Source organism: Mobula hypostoma, chromosome 8 (assembly GCF_963921235.1).
Source record: "Mobula hypostoma chromosome 8, sMobHyp1.1, whole genome shotgun sequence".
Taxonomy (NCBI): Eukaryota; Metazoa; Chordata; class Chondrichthyes; order Myliobatiformes; family Myliobatidae; genus Mobula; species Mobula hypostoma.
The window spans coordinates 156738168-156758131 of record NC_086104.1 but is presented as its reverse complement, the minus strand read 5'-3'; the positions used below and the strand labels follow the sequence as shown (position 1 = coordinate 156758131).

Sequence of the window (19964 nt, the reverse complement as noted above, 5' to 3'; positions counted from 1 at the left end):
ACACACACACACACAGACACAGGGTACCTAAGACTTTTGCATAGTACATTGGTAACTTTATGCATTGCACTGTACTGCTGCCACAAAAAAAAATTCATGACACGTGTGAGTGATGATGGTGTGGCAGGGTAGCACAACGCTTTCCAGTACCAGTGACCCGGGTTCAATTCCTGCTTCGGCAGGTAAGGTGTTCATACGTTCTGCGTGGGTTTCTCCAGGTGCTCCAATTTCCTCCCACTGTCCAAACATTAACTGGTCATTGTAAGTTGTCCCATGATTAGGCTAGGGTTAAAATCGGAGGATTGCTGAGTGGTGCAGCTCGAAGGGTCAGAAGGGCCTATTGCACACGGCATCTCAACAAATAAACAGACAGCTCAACTCCCGCCACTGTCTTTAAGGTGTCCGTATTTCCTCCAGGGTTTCCTTCAGGTGCTCCAATTTCTTCGTAGATTCAAAGGATGTACAGATTAAGATTAGCAAGTTGTGGGCTAGAAACATGGTGACACGTGGGGGCTGCCCCCACAGCGCATCTTCGAGCGGTGTTGGCCGCCGCCGCGAGCGACACATTTCACTGCAAGTCTCAATGTACGTGTGACAAGTGAAACCACTCCAATGCTGACCGCTGCACACGTGGCAAACACACGAGATTCGGCAGATGATGAAATCTAGAACAACGCGCACACACACACAAAATGCGCGAGGAACTCAGGTCAGGCAGCATCTTCCGCTCCATCGATGCTGCCTGGCCTGCCGAGTTCCTTCAGCATTTTGAAAGTGTTGTACATGTGGTATCTGTGTCAGAGTGTTTGGGGCAGAGGGAAACGATAAAGAAACCCCCTCAACGATCCAGAAAACCGTTAAAGATATTGCTACTTTGAATTTTGGTGCTACTGACAAACAAAACAGAAGAGGATCAGTCCCTTTGGACAATAATACTCGGTAACCTTATGTACTTCCAAATTCCTTATTTGCATAATTCCCTGATGTAATTATTTCAGACGGTCTGTCTTGTGCCCAGCACAGAAATGCAATTACTACAAGACAAAGGAGCAGAATTAGACCATTTGGCCCATTGAGTCTGCTCTGGCATTCAATCATGCCTGATCTTTTTTTCCCCTCCTCAACCCCACTCCCTGGTCTTCTCCCCGTAACGCTTGAGGCCGTGTCCAATCAAGAACCGATCAAGGTCTGCCTTAAATACACCCAACGACCGGGCCTCCACAGCTGCCTATGGTAATAAATTCCACAAATTCACCACCTGCTGGCTAAAGAAATTTCTCCGCATCAGTTTTAAATGGATGCCCCTATATTCTGAGGCTGTACCCTCTTGTCCTAGACTCCTCCACCACGGGAAACATCCTTTCCACATCTACTCCGTCTAGACCCTTCAACATTCAAAAGGTTTCAATGAGCTCCTGCTCTTATCCTTCTAAAGTCCCAGAGTACAGACCCAGAGCCATCAAACTTTCCTCGTATGATAACCTTTTCATTCCTGGAATCATCCTTGTGAACCTCCTCTGAACCCTCTCCAATACCAGCACATCTTTTCTTAGATGAGGAGCCCAAAACTGTTCACAATACTCAAGGTGAGGCCTCACCAGTACCTTGTAAGGCAGGGGTCCCCAACCTTTTTTGCACCGCGGACTGGTTTAATATTGACAATATTCTTGCAGACCGACTTGGGGGTGGGGGGGGGTGTTCAAGTAGGGTTAGACTCACCTCAACATGTCTTTTACAGTTAGGGTTGCCAACTTTCTCACTCCCAAATAAGGTACAAAAGTGGCAGTCAAATACGGGACACTTGTGTTTACCCTGAGAAAGACTACAATGACCATGAAGCCTTGCGCGGGCACCTGTGTGCACAAGTGCGTACGTGCCGATTTTTTTTCCCCACAAATCGGTTTTGGCTTAATCATCCCGACTACACTATACATACATTATTACACTATACATACGTTATTACACTATACATACGTTATTTCTACTTTATATGGGCTCCCCAACTTTTCCTTCGGTACATTGACGACTACATTGGTGCTGCTTCCTGCACCCATGCTGAGCTCGTCAATTTCATCGACTTTACTTCAAACTTCCACCCAGCCCTCAAATTCACTTGGTCTATCTCGGACACTTCTCTCCCCTTTCTCGATCTCTCGGTCTCCACCTCTGGAGAAAGACTGTCCACTGACATCTTCTACAAGCCCACTGACTCTCATAACTACCTCGACTATACCTCTTCCCACTCCGCCACACGCAAAAATGCCATTCCCTATTCCCAGTTCCTCCATCTCTGCCGCATCTGCTTCGAGGATGAGGTTTTCCGTTCCAGGACATCTCAAATGTCCTCTTTCTTTAAGGATCGTGGTTTCCCTTCTGCTGTCATCAGTGATGCCCTCACCCGCATCTCCTCCATTTCCTGCACTTCGACCCTCACCCCATCCTCCCACCACCACAACAGGGACAGAGTTCCCCTTGTCCTCACCTACCACCCCATCAGCCTCCGGATCCAGCACATTATCCTCCACAACTTCCGCCACCTTCAACAGGACCCCACCACTAAGCACATCTTTCCCTCTCCACCTTCCGCAGGGATCGGTTCCTCCGCGACTCCCTGATCCACATGTCCCTCCCCACTCATCTCCCACCCGGCACTTATCCCTGTAAGCGCAAGTGCTACACCTGTCCCTACACCTCCTCTCTTGCCACCATTCAGCCTTCTCCTTCCCACCCTCCCCCCACCTTCTTTATAGGGCCTCTGCCCCCTCCCTCTTCAGTCCTGACGAAGGGTTCCGGCCCGAAACGTCGACTCATCGTTTCCACGGATGCTGCCTGACCTGCTGAGTTCCTCCAATATGTTGAGAGTGTTATTTAGGCTGTGTATTTATCATATCATTCCTGCTTTTACTGTATGTTAGTGTTATTTTCGGTTTTATGTGTTATTTGGTATGATTTGGTAGGTTATTTTTGGGTCTGGGAACGCTCAAAAATTTTTCCCTTATAAATTAATGGTAATTGCTTCTTCGCTTCACGCCATTTCAGCACGAAAGGCTTCATAGGAACGCTCTACCTTAGCGGGGGGGGGGGAATACGGGACAAGGGCAGTCCCGTATGGGACAAACCAATTTCGCCCAATATACGGGATGTCCCGGCAAATACGGGACAGTTGGCAACCCTATGTTCAAGTTCAACAGTACGTGACAGGGAATAAGGAAAGGTACAGCTGACTTATATTGTTTCCTCACGGCCCGGTAGCACATGCTTTGCGGCCCAGTACCATCCAAGGCCCGGTGGTTGGAGACCACTGTTATAAGGCCTCAGCATCACATCCCTGCTCTAGTATTCAAGACTTGTTGAAATGAATGCTAACATGGCATTTGCCTTCCCCCCCCCCCGCCTCAACCTGCACGTTAACTTTTAGGGTGTTCTGCACAAAGACTCCCAAGTCCCTTTGCATCTCATATTTTTGGATTTTCTCCCCATTTAGAAAATAGTCTTCACATTTATTTTTACTATCAAAGTGTATGACCATGCATTTTCCAACTTTATTTCATTTGCCATTCTCCTAATCTGTCCAAGTCCTTCTGCATCCTACCCATTTCCTCAACACTACCTGCCCCTCCACCAATCTTTGCATCATCTGCAAACTTGGCAACAAAGCTATCTATTCCATCATTTAAATCATTGATATACAGAACAAAAAGAAGTGGTCCCAACACCAACCCCTGCGGAACACGAGTCACTGGCAGCCAGCCAGACAAGGATGCTTTAATTCCCACTCGCTGCCTTCTTCCAATCAGCCAATGCTCTAACCATGTTAGTAACTTTTCTGTAATACCATGGGCTCTTAAATTAGGCCAGCTGATGGCGTAGTGGCATCAGCGCTGTACTTCCAACTCCGGAAGGCTCCCGAGTTCAAATCCAGCCGGCTCCCCAGGCACGCTTTCCATCCGTGCTGGGTTGAGCATCGAGCTAGCAACTCGACCTTGTAAAAAAGAAATTGCCTGCTACAGAAACTTCAACAGCAAAAAGTTGATGGCCTGTGCTCTCTCGTGAGTTTAAGAGGCAATTTCCATGGGCTCTTAACTTGGTAAGCAGCCTCATGTGTGGCACCTTGTCAAAGGCCTTCTGAAAGTCCAAATATACAACATCCACGGCATCCCCTTAATCTATCCTACTTGTAATCTCCTCAAAGAATTCCAACAGGATTTTCCCTCAAGGAAACCATGCTGACTTTGTCCTATCTTGTCACCAAGTACTCCATAACACAATTGACACCGTTGGGCCGGCTGGTGGCACAACGACATCGGCGCCAGACCTGGGAGCAGAGGTTCCCGGGTTCGAAACCAGTCGGGTCCGCCCCCCAGCACGTTTTCCATCCGTGCCGGGTTGAGTGTCGAGATCGCAACTCGACCTTGTAAAATAAAGGGAAAATACTGCAAAAATGTCTGTACAAGGAGTGGCGTGTCACAGTCTCTCTCTCACTCCGCGCCTTGTAAAAAGCCATGAAAAAAGACATCACAGACACGTGCACAGACTCGCACGCACATGGAAAAAAAAACAATTGACCCTAACATCTTCCCTACCACTGAGGTCAGGTCTATAATTTCCTTTCTGCTGCCTTCCTCCTTTCTTAAAGAGTGGAGTAACATTTGTAATTTTCCAGTCCTGTGGTACCATGCCAGAGTCCAATGATTTTTTGAAAAGATTATGCCTCCACTAATACCTCCATAATCTCTACCACAGAAAGCACGACAGCGCTTTCTATTTCCTTAGGCGTTGGAAAAGATTTGGCATGACATCTATAACTTTGACAAACTTCTAAAGATGTGGAGAGTATATTGACTGGCTGCATCACAGCCTGTTATGGAAACATAAATGCCCTTGAACAGAAAATCCTACAAACAGTAATGCAGGGGTTGAAGTCGTTCTCTCTCCTGTGTTATTGGTCTTGTATCTTTAACAGATATGGCCCAGTCCATGATGTGCAAAGCCCTTCCCACAACTGAGCAGGTCTACAGGAAAAAGTCCTGTCGCAGGAAAGCAGCATCCATCATCAGGGACCCCACCACCCAGGACGTGCTCTCTTCTCGCTGCTGCCATCAGGAAGGCGGTACTGCAGCCTCAGTACTCACACCACCGGCTGCAGGAACAGGTTCCTCCCATGGGAGGAGACTGGGACATCCAGAGGAAACCCACGTGGTCGTGAGGAGAATATACAAACTCCTTACAGGTAGCGGCCGGAACTGAACATGGGTCGTCTGCATTGTAAAGCGTTGTGCCAACCGCTACACTACCGTGCCACCCTTAAGGGAGCTACGTAGCATCCACACCAGGACCACCAGACTCAAAAACAGTTACTTTGCCCAAGCAGTGAGACTGTCCAACACCTCCACCCAGCAACCCACCCCTCCACACTCCAACCACCACTACTTTATCATTTCCTGTCAGTCAGCTTACCTACAGACACTCCTGTACCCAGCACCACTTTATGGACATACAATCAATGTAAATAAGTTATGCATTTATATTTAATGTTATTTTTAAAATAGTGAGTTCTTTAAGGTATCGATCTTTTTTTGAGCTGCATCAGATCCAGAGTAACAATTACTTCTCTACTCTTGTGAATTGGAAATGGTCTTGAATCTGCAGATGACCATTCCCGACCTCAGGAAAGCCATTTGGAACAGTGAATGGTACAAGGAAGATATAACACAAGTGACTGAGTGAGCCAGGCACACAAGGAAGAAACCGAGTTAAGAAGAAGTTAATATCCTCGCTTGTGTCTCAGTTGCAGACTGGAAAGAGACCCAGGAGAAATCCGAGAATGTTTACAGCACACGGGCGGCCCATGCTGACCGTGGCATCAATTATTCAGCTTCCTGGCAGGGGCAATGCCTCTCACCAGCATCTTCCGCCTGCACAGCAGAGGAGCTTCCCATCTCCACTTACCTCGAATACAGGATGAAGCACGTCGCAATTCAAACCACCATAAATTCTAGAAGTGGAATTAAGTTTATCCTCACAGAATGTGCAAAAAAAAGTAAATAAAATCAATGTTTCGATGGATGGGCAGATGACACTGACATGGCCCATTTACATGGAATGTCAAACAGTAGAGGACTGCCTAACCATCTGGTATGGTGGGGTGTGGCACTGCACAGGATTGAAATAAACTGCAGAGTTGTAAACTCGATCAGCTTCATCATAAGCACTAGCCTCCCCAGCATCCAGGACTCTTCAAGGAGCGATAACTCAAAAAGGCAGCATCCATCATCAAGGACCCCTATAACCCAGGATGTGCCCTTTCCTCACTGCTACCATCAGGGAGGAACTACAAAAGCCTGAAGCCACACACTCAATGATTCAGGAACGGCTTCTTCCCCTCTGCCATCCGATTTCTATGTGGACATTAAACCCATGACCACTCATTACTTCTTTAATTCCCATTTCTGCACTACCTTGCATAGATATGCGTAACTTACTAAAATCCATCTTTTCTCTATTATGTATTGCAATGTACTGCTGTCACAAAGTCAACAAATTTCACAACATATGCTAGTGATATTAAAGCCGATTCTAATGTTTCTCAGGTTGGGTGGGGGTGGGGGAAGAGATTAAAATTACGCAGGAAAAGGTAGGTGCCTGCAATGGTTTACCCGGGGTAGTACTGGAAGCAGGGTTAAGAGGTTTTTAAGACAGACACATCAATATGAAGGAGATAGAGGATATTGATGATGCACAGGAGGATATTTAGTAAACACCGGTATCAAAATCAGCACAACATTGCGGGCCGAATGTCCTGCAGAGTGCTGCACTGTTCTGTGACAGATTATCAGAATTTAACTCTGTTCCCTAATGACAGCAAGTAATCAAACACAAGAGATTCTGCAGATGCTGGAAACCCAGAGCAACACACACATAAAATGCTGGAGGAACTCGGCAGGGTCAGGCATCGTCTACGGAAATGACCGCAGACAATGTTTTAGGCTGAGACCTTTCATCAGAACTCACGAAGGGTCTCAGCCTGAAAAGTTCCATTCCCTTCCGCAGATGCTGCCTGACCTGCCGAGCTCCCCCAGCAAGTCATCAAACCAAGGGGACAGTCAGAGAATCAGCAGGTCAGAGCCCAAACACAAACCGGCAACCGTGGCAAAAATCAACCGAGTGGAAAAAGCAATCTAAAGGAAACAACGCTGTACTTGTGCCACACAACCTGTGTGGATAAAGTGGGCTGGAAGCTGAAACAAACTACATTTAAATCAGGGTAACACCCTAAGGTGTAGCACGAGGATGCATTGAGTAAGAAACTGGCACTGAACCAACTTGGAAAGTTCCATGTTAGGAGTTTGTAGAGAACTGTTATAGCACAGGAGGCCATTCAGCCCATCAGGTCTGTTCCACCTCTAATTACTTTGGTCTCAGCAAACATCTTAGAATCAGAGAACTGCCAACATAGAACATTACAGCACAGGCCCTTCAGCCCACAATGCTGTGCCAACCCTTCAATATACTGCAAGATCAACCCAACCCACAGAGCCTTTCATTTATCTTCCACCCATGTTCATTCATGACGCACCATGTCATATGACGTGGCCAGTCGTGGTCTCAAGAGCATGATTGTTCTTGGTATATTTTTCTACAGAAGCAGTTTGCCATTGCCATCTTCTGGGCAGTGTCTTTACAAGACAGGTGACCCCAGCCATTATCAATACTCTTCAGAGACTGTCTGTCTGGTGTCAGTGGTCACGTAACCAGGACTTGTGATCTGCACCGGCTGCTCGTACGACCATCCACCACCTGCTCCCATGGCTTCACCTGACCCTGATTTCGGGGGGGGGGGGGCTAAGCAGGTGCTCCACCTTGCCCAAGGGTGACCTACGGGCTAGCAAGGGGGAAGGAGCATCTTACACCACCTTTGGTAGAGACGTCTCTCCACCCAACCACCCAATTTCACCCATGTGCTCATCTTAAATGTCCCTAACGAATCCTGACCCTTAATAGCATGTTCCACGCACCCACCACTCTGTGTAAAACAAACTACCTCTGAAGATTCCCTATATTTGCTTCCAATCACCTTAAAACTATGCCCCACTGCATCAAATATCTTTCTTAGAATAAGAGAGCTGTTACCTAAAACAAAACAGTACAGGCCCTTCAGCCCACAATGCCGTGATGACCCTTTAGCTTCTCCAAGGTCAACCTAACTCAGGGATTCCCAATGCTTTTTTTTACCTGTATGAATCTCTATCATTAACCAAGGGGTTAGTGGACACCTGGTTGGGAACTCTTGATCCAATGCTTTCCCTGCCAGACTTCCATTTCTCTTTCATCCATGTACCCGTCTGAGAGTTCCTTAAATGTCCCCAATGAATCTGCCTCCACCACCACCCCACCAGGATGTCATTGCACCCACCACTTTGTGTAAAAAAAAACCGCCTACAACTCACATCCACCCTATACTTCCCTCCAAACACCTTAAAATCATGCCCCCCTCGTATTCTCCACTTCTGCCTTGGAAGAAAGTGCTGGGCTGTCCATTCTCCGCTGATTTAGAGTTGCAATTTGGTCAAAGAAACAGCTTTTGAAAGACAGTAATACTGCAGGAACATTTATGGAAGAAACCCCATAGATGCCAACATTCCCAATCGTTTCTGACCGTTTGTCACTCTTTCCACCAATCCTGCCTGCCCTGCCAAGTTGGGCATAACTTTAACTTTGCATAAGCAAATGCAGATATTTTTAGTCATGAGCATGAAGTCCAAATTGGTAAAATGGATTAATAACCATGTTCAAATTTCAACCAGACAATTAATCAGACATGGGCTGCATTATAAATACACTCCCTTTCAGAGTTTGACAGCATAATTCGTCTGAAATCACATTCAAAGCTTTGCACACTCAAGGACAGTCTAAGTTTTTAATTGTACCAGTACTTCATCGAGGATTTTTACGGATCCTCCATTTTAACATTTAACACTCCTTAGGAAAGCATATCCATGAAGCTGGGTTTGTTTGGTTTAATTATTTACAACTTACTCAAGTTCTCTCTCCTCAACTCTAAGTTATATTTACCCAGCCAAAGGCCCATATTTCATCTGGCTCAACTTCGGAGATAGGATCAACTTCCTCTCAAACAATGTGATCAATACACACTCAGTGGTCACTTCATTGCGTCCACATGCTGGTTAATACAAATATCTAACCAGCCAACATGTGGCAGCAACTCAATGCACGGTCAGGAGGTTCAGTTGTTGTTCAGACCAAACATCAGAAAGGAAAAGAAATGTGATCTGAGTGACTTTGACCGTGGAATGATTGTTGGTGCTAGATGGGATGGTTTGAGCATCTCAAACTGCTGAACTCTTGGGATTTTCATGCACAACGGTCTCCAGAGTTTACAGAGAATGGTGCGGAAAAACAAACAAAACACCCAGTGACGGGCAGTTCTGCGGGCGATAGCACCTTGTTGATGAGAGAGATCGGAGGAGAGTGGTCAGATTGGTTCAAGCTGACAGTAACTCAAATAACCAGGAGTTACAACAGTGGTGTGCATTAGAGCATCTCTAAACACACAACACGTTGAACCTTGAAGTGGATGGGCTACAGCAGGAGACCACACAGCATCCACTGACTATTAGCGAATATTATTTCTCTAAAAACTTGATACGCACCAGTGCCAAAACCCAGTGACAGAAATTTCTCAATTTCATTTCAGTTGGAACCAGTATGGGATTTGCATGTTGTGAAATATTTTATAGGTACAATGATGAGGATCCCACCCACCCTCCGTATGGAGCCTTCGTTCCAGCATCCATGCAGCATCAACAGACTCAAAAAGTTTTACAATCCCCAAGGTATCAGACTGATCAATATCTCCACCGATTAACGTGCCCCACCACTGTTACATTCACATCATAATGGACATACAATCAGTCTTTAACGGTTATTTGTCCACTGTGTTCTATACATTTTTTATATTGGTAGGTTTTTTTTTATTGCATTCTTAATGCTTACTGTGTTTTTATGCTGCAGGAGATCCACAGTAACAATCGTTTTGTTCTCCTTTACACTCGAGTGTTCAAGACGAACAAGAGGTCCATAAACCCGCGGAAAACAGCCTCACTATTCTGCAAACAACAGGAATTCTGCGGATGCTGGAAATTCAAGCAACACGCATCAAAGTTGCTGGTGAATGCAGCAGGCCAGGCATGTTTGGGACAATTCTTGAAGGACAAACACTAATTGGGAAAATAGCTGGGACCTGTGGGTAATTTAAGGTGGAAGTTGATCATTTCCTGATCCGTCAGGGCAGCAAAGGATAGAGCGAGAAGGGAAGTGATGGGGTTGAGTGGGATCCGGGATCAGCATGAGGGAATGGCGGAGCAGACTCGATGGGCTGAACTGTCTAGTTCTACCCCCAAGTCTTACGATCCTATTTCCTTCATTTATTTGGGACAATACGCTGCTTAATTGGGACGGAAGACTCAGAATCAGATCCTGAAGTTTGAGTGTATTTGTTGACATACCAAATCTCTTCAAACTCCTAATAAAGTATAGCCGTTGTCTTGCCTTCTTTATAACTGCATCAATATGTTGGGACCAGGTTAGATCCTCAGAGATCTGGGGACCAAGAACTTGAAACTGCTCATTCTTGATGAATAGTTTCTAATTAACATTAGTCACATCCACTTGTGTGGCTGTTAAGACACTACAGCATGCTTACAGCGAACAGTTTTTAAATCAGCGTCAGTCGCATGCGTTTGTGTTCAAAAAGCAGTGATGTTTGTCACTGATAGTTCACGAGAAATAAACAGCAAGACAATTCAGAACTGATCTGCAGTTTCTAGCATTCAGGCTTGGGGATGAAAGAAAAGGCCAGGAGTGAAAATGTAACAATTTCACTACTTCAACAAGTTAGGAACTAAGTGGAATTTGAAGGCATCGACAATCAGCTTGAATGTTACAATGAAAATGAAGGTTTGGAGGATGCAACAGTTTCTAACTAGCAACAGTCGCACTTATGTGACCGTTAAACACTATTCTTAGAACGAACAGTTTTTTAAATAGTGTCAGTTGCATGTACTTGTGTTATTCATTTGGGCTGACCAACACCGAATTAAAAAAGTCATTTTTGACACTACTTCATGCTGGAAGGCAATGAGGACAGTCCACTATCTGCACAAGGCATCTGCGTTGAATTTGTCCATTTACAGTCAGAAAAACACAAGCATACATTGGATGAATTCCTCCGCCAATGACTATTAAGTGTGGCAAAAGCTTTTTGTACAACAGTATCTACAGTACCTATGATGCCATTTTCAAGGAATTATGGGTTTGTATTCCCAGATCCTTCTGTTCTACTGCATTCCTCAGTACCCACAGCTCACTGTGCAAGACCTACCCTGGTTGGTCCTCCAAAAGTGCAACACCTCACTTTGTCTGTATTAAATTCCATCTGCCATGTTTCAGCCCATTTTTCCAGTTGGTCCAGGTCCCGCTGCAAGCTCTGATAGTCTTCTTTGCTGTCCACTACACCCTGAATTTTGGTGTCATCCACAAATTTGCTGATCCAGTGAACTACACTACCATCCAGATCATTGGCAACTCTCTTTGACCAGCCTCTGGCTTCTCCCATCAGCGATATTGTCAAAGCTTTGCTAATGTCCACACACACAACATCCACCGTCTTACCTTCATCAACTTTCCTGGTAGCTTCTCAAAAAAAAAATCTAAGATTGGTTAGATACCACTTACCAAGACTTTTGCACAGTACTGTAGTAATTTTATGTATTGCACCGTTCTGCTACCAGACATGTGCAATGATAAACCTGATTCTGATATGGATCTCTACTGGGGACTGAGAATGGGAAGGGAGGGCAGGGAGAGGGGAACCATTGTTGGGAATAGGGGAGGGAGCAGGAAGCAGGAAGCACCAGAGAGACATTCTGCAATGATAAATAAACCAACTGTTTGGAATCAAATGACGTTGACTTGGTGACACAGGACTGGGCGTGTCTGTACCCGCATCATCCCCACACCTGGCACTCCCACTCTGCCACCTGTTTAATATTTCTCCCACGGCACTCCACCCTTCACATTCCCAACATCCTTTGCTCCAGCCAGATTTACAAACTCGTTCTCCGCTCCACATTGAGAAATACAGTACTCTGCAAAATTTGTATGCAGTTATATATACACACCTATGATTTCTGCACAGCACCCTTTATCCTATCCCTTAGAATACCTTCCAATAACTTTCCCACTATTGATACCGGCCTATAATATCCTGGCTTATTCTTAAAGCCCTTTTACAGTTAAATTATTATCAAAGTATATATACTTCATCACATTTTTTCTACAGAAGTGGCTTGCCATTGCCTTCTTATAGAACATAGAATAGTACAGCACGGTACAGGCCCTTCGGCCCACAATGTTGTGCCGACCTTCAAACCCTGCCTCCCAAATAACCCCCCACCTTAAATTCCTCCATATACCTGTCCAATAGTCTCTTAAACTTCACGAGTGTATCTGCCTCCACCACTGACTCAGGCAGTGCATTCCACGCACCAACCACTCTCTGAGTAAAAAACCTTCCTCTAATATCCCCCTTGAACTTCCCACCCCTTACCTTAAAGCCATGTCCTCTTGTATTGAGCAGTGGTGCCCTGGGGAAGAGGCGCTGGCTATCCACTCTATCTATTCCTCTTATTATCTTGTACACCTCTATCATGTCTCCTCTCATCCTCCTTCTCTCCAAAGAGTAAAGCCCTAGCTCCCTTAATCTCTGATCATAATACATACTCTCTAAACCAGGCAGCATCCTGGTAAATCTCCTCTGTACCCTTTCCAATGCTTCCACATCCTTTCTATAGTGAGGCGACCAGAACTGGACACAGTACTCCAAGTGTGGCCTAACCAGAGTTTTCTCGAGCTGCATCACTACATCGCGACTCTTAAACTCTATCCCTCGATTTATGAAAGCTAACACCCCATAAGCTTTCTTAACTACCCTATCCACCTGTGAGGCAACTTACAGGGATCTGTGGACATGTACCCCCAGATCCCTCTGCTCCTCCACACTACCAAGTATCCTGCCATTTACTTTGTACTCTGCCTTGGAGTTTGTCCTACCAAAGTGTACCACCTCACACTTCTCTGGGTTGAACTCCATCTGCCACTTCTCAGCCCACTTCTGAATCCTATCAATGTCTCTCTGCAATCTTTGACAATCCTCTACACTATCTACAACACCACCAACCTTTGTGTCGTCTGCAAACTTGCCAACCCACCCTTCTACCCCCACATCCAGGTCGTTAATAAAAATCACGAAAAGTAGAGGTCCCAGAACCGATCCTTGTGGGACACCACTAGTCACAATCCTCCAATCTGAATGTACTCCCTCCACCACCACCCTCTGCCTCCTGCAGGCAAGCCAATCCTGAATTCAGCTGGCCAAACTTCCCTGGATCCCATGCCTTCTGACTTTCTTCTTGGCAGTGTCCTAGCCATTATCAATACTCTTCAGAGACTGTCTGCCTAATGTCAGTGGTCGCATAACCAGGACTTGTGATATACACCAGCTGTTCATACGACCATCCACCACCTGTTCCCATGGCTTCACCTGACCCTGATCGGGGACTAAGCAGGTGCTCCACCTTGCCCAAGGGTGACCTGCAGGCCAGCGGAGGGAAGGAGCACCCCAACTTTCTTGGGAGAGACATCTCCATCCCACCACCCAAATGTGCATTTAAGCTCGTAGTAAACTAATCAGTCAAAGAATGCTTCAACTCCCAAGCTCACTTGGTACTCCATGTTAATTGATTTTGTTCTGAAAAAGTTTGCCATGTGACTACAAAAATATCAAATAAATAAATACCGAGCTGACAGGCTTCTAATTCAAGTTAATGCAAAAAGAAAATAGTAATTTTTGCGAAGTTTCTGCGTACATAATCTCAGCACATGCCACAGTTCTGTCAATTCCAGGCAGTTTAACAAGTGGAAGCAAGCACCTGCTGAAGGAACTTGGCGGCTCGAGCAGCACTTTTCACATTGGCGTGGTAGCGCAGTGGTTAGCACAACACTTTACAGTACCCGCGACTCCCTTTATTACCCACTCATTCTGACTGGCTGAGAGTCCAGGGCCAGGCAAAAAGATCTGGCAGGTCGGACGCATCCCTGGCTCACAGCCAAGCCAGCCGAATGCACGCATTTCAATAACGGTGTGATTAAGATCAGCGAAACTCACTATTGGAGGAATATGTCGTTTTCAGAAAGCTTGACCTCTGAAGATGACAGAGGAAGAGGGCATGTGCAGCTGAGAGAGACAAGATCTCCTGTGTGTCTTTTTCTAAAAACAGCTTTGTTTCAGTATTGAAACCAAGGTAGGTCAACAAATACAGGAAATACTAGTGGATGGGTCTTGATATTTTATCCGAGGGTATCCAAACACCTCTGCTCAAATTTATGGAGGATGGTAGGAGAGGACGGATTGAATGTGTTAGCACAACTGAGCAGAGGAAAGGGTCATCACACAATGGTGTGGAGACAGAAGGCAGCCAGACTTGCCGAGGAATCTCAAGGGTTCATGACACAAGACCATGTAGACACGGGAGCATAATTAGGCCAATTGATACATCGAGTCTGCTCCACCATTCCATCATGGCTGATTTATCAACCCTCTCAGTCCTATTCTGCTGTCTTCTCCCCATAACTTTGATGCCCTGACTAATTCTGAACTTTTCACCCTCTGCTTTAAATACACCCAATGACTTGGCCTCCAAGTGGCCACAAATATTGTACGTTTCAGGCAGAGGCCTTCAAGCGGACGACATTTCTGTCCTGGTGAAGGGCCTCGGCCCAAAACATCGATTTTTTTTTTATTCCTCTCCGTAGATGCTGCCTGACCTGCTGAGCTCCACCAGCAATTGAGAAAACTCAGTTTCTATCAATTACTGATTAAACCAGCCCAATTTCACCTCCTGTGCAGGACGTGCTAATGAACACCGTCTAACACACAGCAGCAGTATAAACTTCCTGGTACCACACGTTTTTTTGGTTAGCACTAGTCAGTTAAAAAATCCTCCCCGCCAATTTGCCACATGGGGTGGCAACTTTGCCGTTTCTTCCATATTTAGGAGACCAGGTCGCTAGCTCAGCACTCAACCCAGCACATGTAGAACTTGCAAAAGGGGCTAGCCAGATAGAAATCCAGGCCCCCTCACCCTGAAATCTGGTGCAAATGCCACGCCACCACACCACTGGCACTAATCAGTATGAGGTTACTAGCATGCATAGTGCAACCTAGCTCTCAGCTTGCAGCTTCATTATCTGGTGATCTGGAACAGCCCAGGCCAATGCTCTTCAAACCTTATACCAGCAAGCAAGGAGGAAGCCCACTCTGGGCCTGTATTTACAAGGAGTTTTAAACTAGAATAGAACAAGGATGCAATGCTGCGAATGCAAGGCATTGGTCAGACTGCCCTTCAGTACTGTGAGCACTTTTGGGCCCGTTATCTAAGAAAGGATATGCTGGCATTGGGGAGGTTCTAGAGGGGGTTCACAAGGATGATGCAGGGAATTATAAAGGGTTAACAATGAGAAGTACTTGGTGGTTTCATGCCTGTACTTGCTTGAGTTTAGAAGGGGGGGGGTCCTCATTGAAAGCAGGTAAATATTGGAATAGAGTGGACAAGGAAAGGCTTTTCCAACAGTGGGAGAGTCTAGGATCAGAGGTAGCAGTCCCCAGAATAGAATGACATCCTTAGTACAGAGGTGAGGAGGAATCACTTTAACCAAGGTTGAAATCTGTGCAATTCATTGCCACAGTTGGCTGGGGAAGCCAAGTCACTGGGTACATTTTTATTTATTGAGATACAGTGTGAAATCATCCCTTTGGGCCACGCCACCCGGCAATCCCAGGATTTAATCCGAGCCTAATCATGACCACGATGTACAATTCAATTAAACGTTCCTCCCCACCAATTTGCCGCGTCAGGCAGCAGCCAATGACCAATTAAGCCACTAGTCAGTACGTCGTTGGACTGTGGCACTGCAGCATCTGGAGGAAACCCATGCGATCACAGGGAGAACGTACCAACTCCTTACAGCTCCACGGTAGCCTGTGTCGACAGGTTCTTGATTATCAAGGGTGGCAAAGCTTATGGGGGCATAGGGGGAGGCAGGAAAACAGGGTAGAAGGGGATAATAAATCAGCCGTGACTGAATGGCAGAGTAGACTTCTATGACTTACGGCAAACCACAAGAGAATAATCATGGGACGGGAGTATAAAGTTGTAGCACAGTGCCGAGTCGTGAAGCTGCAGTCAGAGGCAACATCAAAAGTCAAAGCAGACCCAAGTACATACACGTCACCTTATACCCAGAGACCACTTTATTTAATATGAGGTGGTGTCTAATAAAGTGACCACTAAGAGTATGCTCATGGTCTTCTGCTGCTGTAGCGCATCCACTCCGATATCTTGTTGCTCTTCTGCACACCACTGTTGTAACGAGTGATTGAGTTAGTTACCTTCCTGTCAGCTTGAACCAGTCTGGCCATTCTCCTCTGACCTCTCTCATTAACAAGGTGGCTTCGCCCACAGAACTGCCATTCACCAGATTTTTCTTTTTGTCTTTCGCACCATTCTAGAGACTGTTCTGTGTGAAAATATCTCAATTTCTGAGATATTCAAACCATCCCATCTGACACCAACAATCATTCCGCGGTCAAAGTCACTTAGATCACATTTCTTCCTCATTCTGATGTCTGGTCTGAACAATAACTGAACCTCTTGACCATGTCTGCGTGCTTTTATGTATTGAGTTGCTGTCACGTGATTGGCTGATTAGAAATTTGCGTTAATGAACAGGTGTACCTACGGGTATTTTACTACATTAAGATTCAATTACCTGCAGGCATTTACAGGAAAATAAAGAAATACAAAATCTCTTAAATAAGATAAGAAACTCTCACCTTTTTTGAACTCTTCCAACATTGTATCCAATCTGGTGTCATAGAAGACGAAGTGCAAAGAGTGGTTGTAGAATTTGGTGATGGTCTTAAGGGGAACGCAGTCATCAGGGTCGACAAAAGCCAGATCCTTCACGTACAGTATATCAACAATATTGGACTTTTCCTGCTCGTACACGGGAATCCGAGTGTAACCCGTCTCCATGATCTCAGACATTGTGCTAAAATCCAGGATAGCGTCCTTGTTCACCATGTAGCAGTCGTGGATGGGAGTCATGACATCCTCCACGGTTTTGCTCCTCAGCTCCAGAGCCCCCTGGATCATGTTCAGCTCTTCTTTGTCCAGCCCATTATACGGCCCCGTCACCTTCAGCATCTCCAGGATCTTCTCGCGGCTGTACACCTTGCCGATCTCTTGGCCCAGGATAAGGTCCAGGAACTTGCTGATTGGGAAGGATAGGGGGAAGGTGAGGATCATGAAGAACTTGGTCAAGACGATGGTTTTGGCACCCACGGCCAGGCCGTGTCTAGAGCAGAGCGCCTGCGGCACTATCTCGCCCAGGATGACGATGCCAATGGTGGAAGTCATCACGGTGACCCAGCCGGAGCCCAGCAGCGCGTCCAGGAGCACGGTGAGGGTGCTGTTGACCAGGACGTTGCCCAACAGCAAGGAGCACAGCAGGTAGTTGCCCTGGCGGCGCACGGGCTCGATGCTCTTGGCGTGGCGGCGCTCCGAGTCGCTGCCGCAGTTCTGCACGATCCTCAGCTCCATGGGGTCCAGCGCCATGAGGCCCAGGTTGAGGCCGCTGAATATTCCCGACAGGGCCAGCAGCAACATGGTGAGGATGATGTGCAGCCAGAGTGGCAACATAGACTGCCGCAGCTCCAGCACCACGATGCGGGTGTCGCTGCCCGGGTGCACCATCCACGCCGATCCGTTCCAAGTGCACAGCATGAACAGCCGGGACTCCTCCTTCTTGCGGAGCCGTCTGACTTTCAGACTGAGCACGGCCGAGGAGTCGCGGCTCACCTCCACCTGCTGCTGCACCTCGATGTCTTTGGAGCGGTGCTGGCACAGCCCGCCGCCGGCCTGGCTGGCGTTGCCCTCCGCCTCGGCGAACGCCAGCAGGCTCCACGCGTCGCGACCCACGCCGGTGCCAAAGACGCGCAGCCTCACCGTGCTGCCCTCGGTCACCTGCAGCGCGTCAGGTTGAGAGGCGGCCAGCGCCGCCGCCAAGGACGGTGGCGCCTCGGGCATGTTGGCGGCGTCCTCCAGCCGCAGCCCCGAGATGATGAAGGCGGCGGCCCCGCGCACCGCCGAGTGCAAGAACAGCGCCGTCAGGATGCAGCAGCCGCCGCCGCAGCCGCGCCTCAGCCTCGCCATGTTGTAACAGTCGGCAGCATCGCGCTGCCACCCAATGGCAAGCCGCCCGTCCTGCTCCCGCCCCTCGGCCAATCACAACAACAGCTCCGCCTCCGTCGCCTTCTCATTAGCCCTGCCCAACATCGATCACAGGTCCCCAGCAATGCCTCCCCATCCATCGGTTTACTTCCCCGTCACTCGGTATGTTCCCGCCCTCCTCCAGCATCGACCAATTGCGACCCCCGTTTCCGCCAGCTCCTCTGCTTGTTGGTCCAAGCAGCCGTCCGTCATGAGGCGGGGCGCTGGCGGTAAATAAGACTGCGACAAATCCCTGCCCGACCTTCCTGATAATATGCGCCGCCAGGCTCCAGCCAATCAGAATCCTCTTCCCTCCCATTCTTATTGGTCAATTGCGTTGGGCTTTTCGCTGGAAGTGTCAATGACAATGGAGAGGCCGCAAGAGTCAACTTGTCATGGCAACAGGCCATTCGGCCCGTAGCCGCTATGCCGGAATGCGCGGGATACCATTGAGCACATTTACAAGGAGGCAGCAATGATCATTAAAGACCGCACCATCCAGGCCACAATCGCTTCTCGCTACTACCATCCACGTTCAAAATAAATTTATTTTCAAAGTACCTATATGTCACCGTGAGATTTATTTTCTTGCAGGCATTCGCAGAACATACAAGAAACACGATAGAATCAATGAAAAACCATCCCCAATAGGACAACAACCAATGCGCAAAAGAGAACAAGAAAGAAAGAAATGGGCAATAAATATCTATTAAATGAGTTGTAGAGTCCTTAAAAGTGAGTTCTTTGGTTGTAGGAACAGTTGAGCGATGGGGCGATTGAAGTTATTCCCTCTGGGTCAAGAGTCTGATCGTTGTCTGGTAATAACTCTTCCTGAACCTGGTAGTGAAGGTCCTGTACCACCTTCTTGATGGCATTCGACCTGATGAAGGGTCTTTGCCTGAAACACTGACTCTTCATTCCTTTCCATGGATGCTGCCTGATCTGCTGAGATCCCCCAACATTTTATGAACGTTGAAGAATTATAAAGAATTTTTAAAAATTTTAAAATAAAGCTCGGGAAATGGCATGGAAAGGTTAGCCATACTCCCAATGGATGGTAGAGTGGTGCGCAGTCCCACAGCTGGTAAAAGATCGGGCTTATTTGCAGCAATGGCCAACACAGTTCGAAGATGTGCTGAAAGAGCCCACGAGCGTCGTCATGCTTCTGGCACCAACATAGAATCCCCACAGCTGACTTTGGAATGTGGGAGGAAACCCACACGGTCACCGGGAGAATGTACAGACTCCTGACAAACCACTGGGAATGGGACACCAATTGCTGATCACTGTAATGGTGTTACACTAAACACTATGTGACCATGTAGTTACATATAAATCTCAAAAATGTTTTTGATCCATTTTTTTTTGCTCTTGTCAATCTACAGATTAACATCGGGTTTGTAGAGTCAATGGCCAGGAGGCCAATAGATGCCAACTGAAGACACAGAGAAGAGAGGAAGAAGTTTTACCAAATCAAATTTGATATCGAGGAATTTTTTAATCCTATGGACTGAGAAATTAATGTTTTTATATCAAAATAAATTTTATTCATTT

At 46.9% G+C, this 19964-nt stretch overlaps 1 protein-coding gene across 1 annotated transcript in view; it reads right to left on the bottom strand.

Annotated features, from left to right (window-relative positions):
* The window catches only part of LOC134351109 (metal transporter CNNM4-like), a 64895-nt gene extending 46524 nt beyond the window's left edge, over window positions 1–18371 (bottom strand). The window contains exon 1 of the mRNA XM_063057197.1: window positions 16973–18371. Within this exon, the coding sequence (XP_062913267.1) occupies window positions 16973–18353 (1381 nt within the window). The 5' untranslated portion in view covers window positions 18354–18371. The remainder of the gene's footprint in view (window positions 1–16972) is intronic.
* Window positions 18372–19964: the final 1593 nt, after the last annotated feature.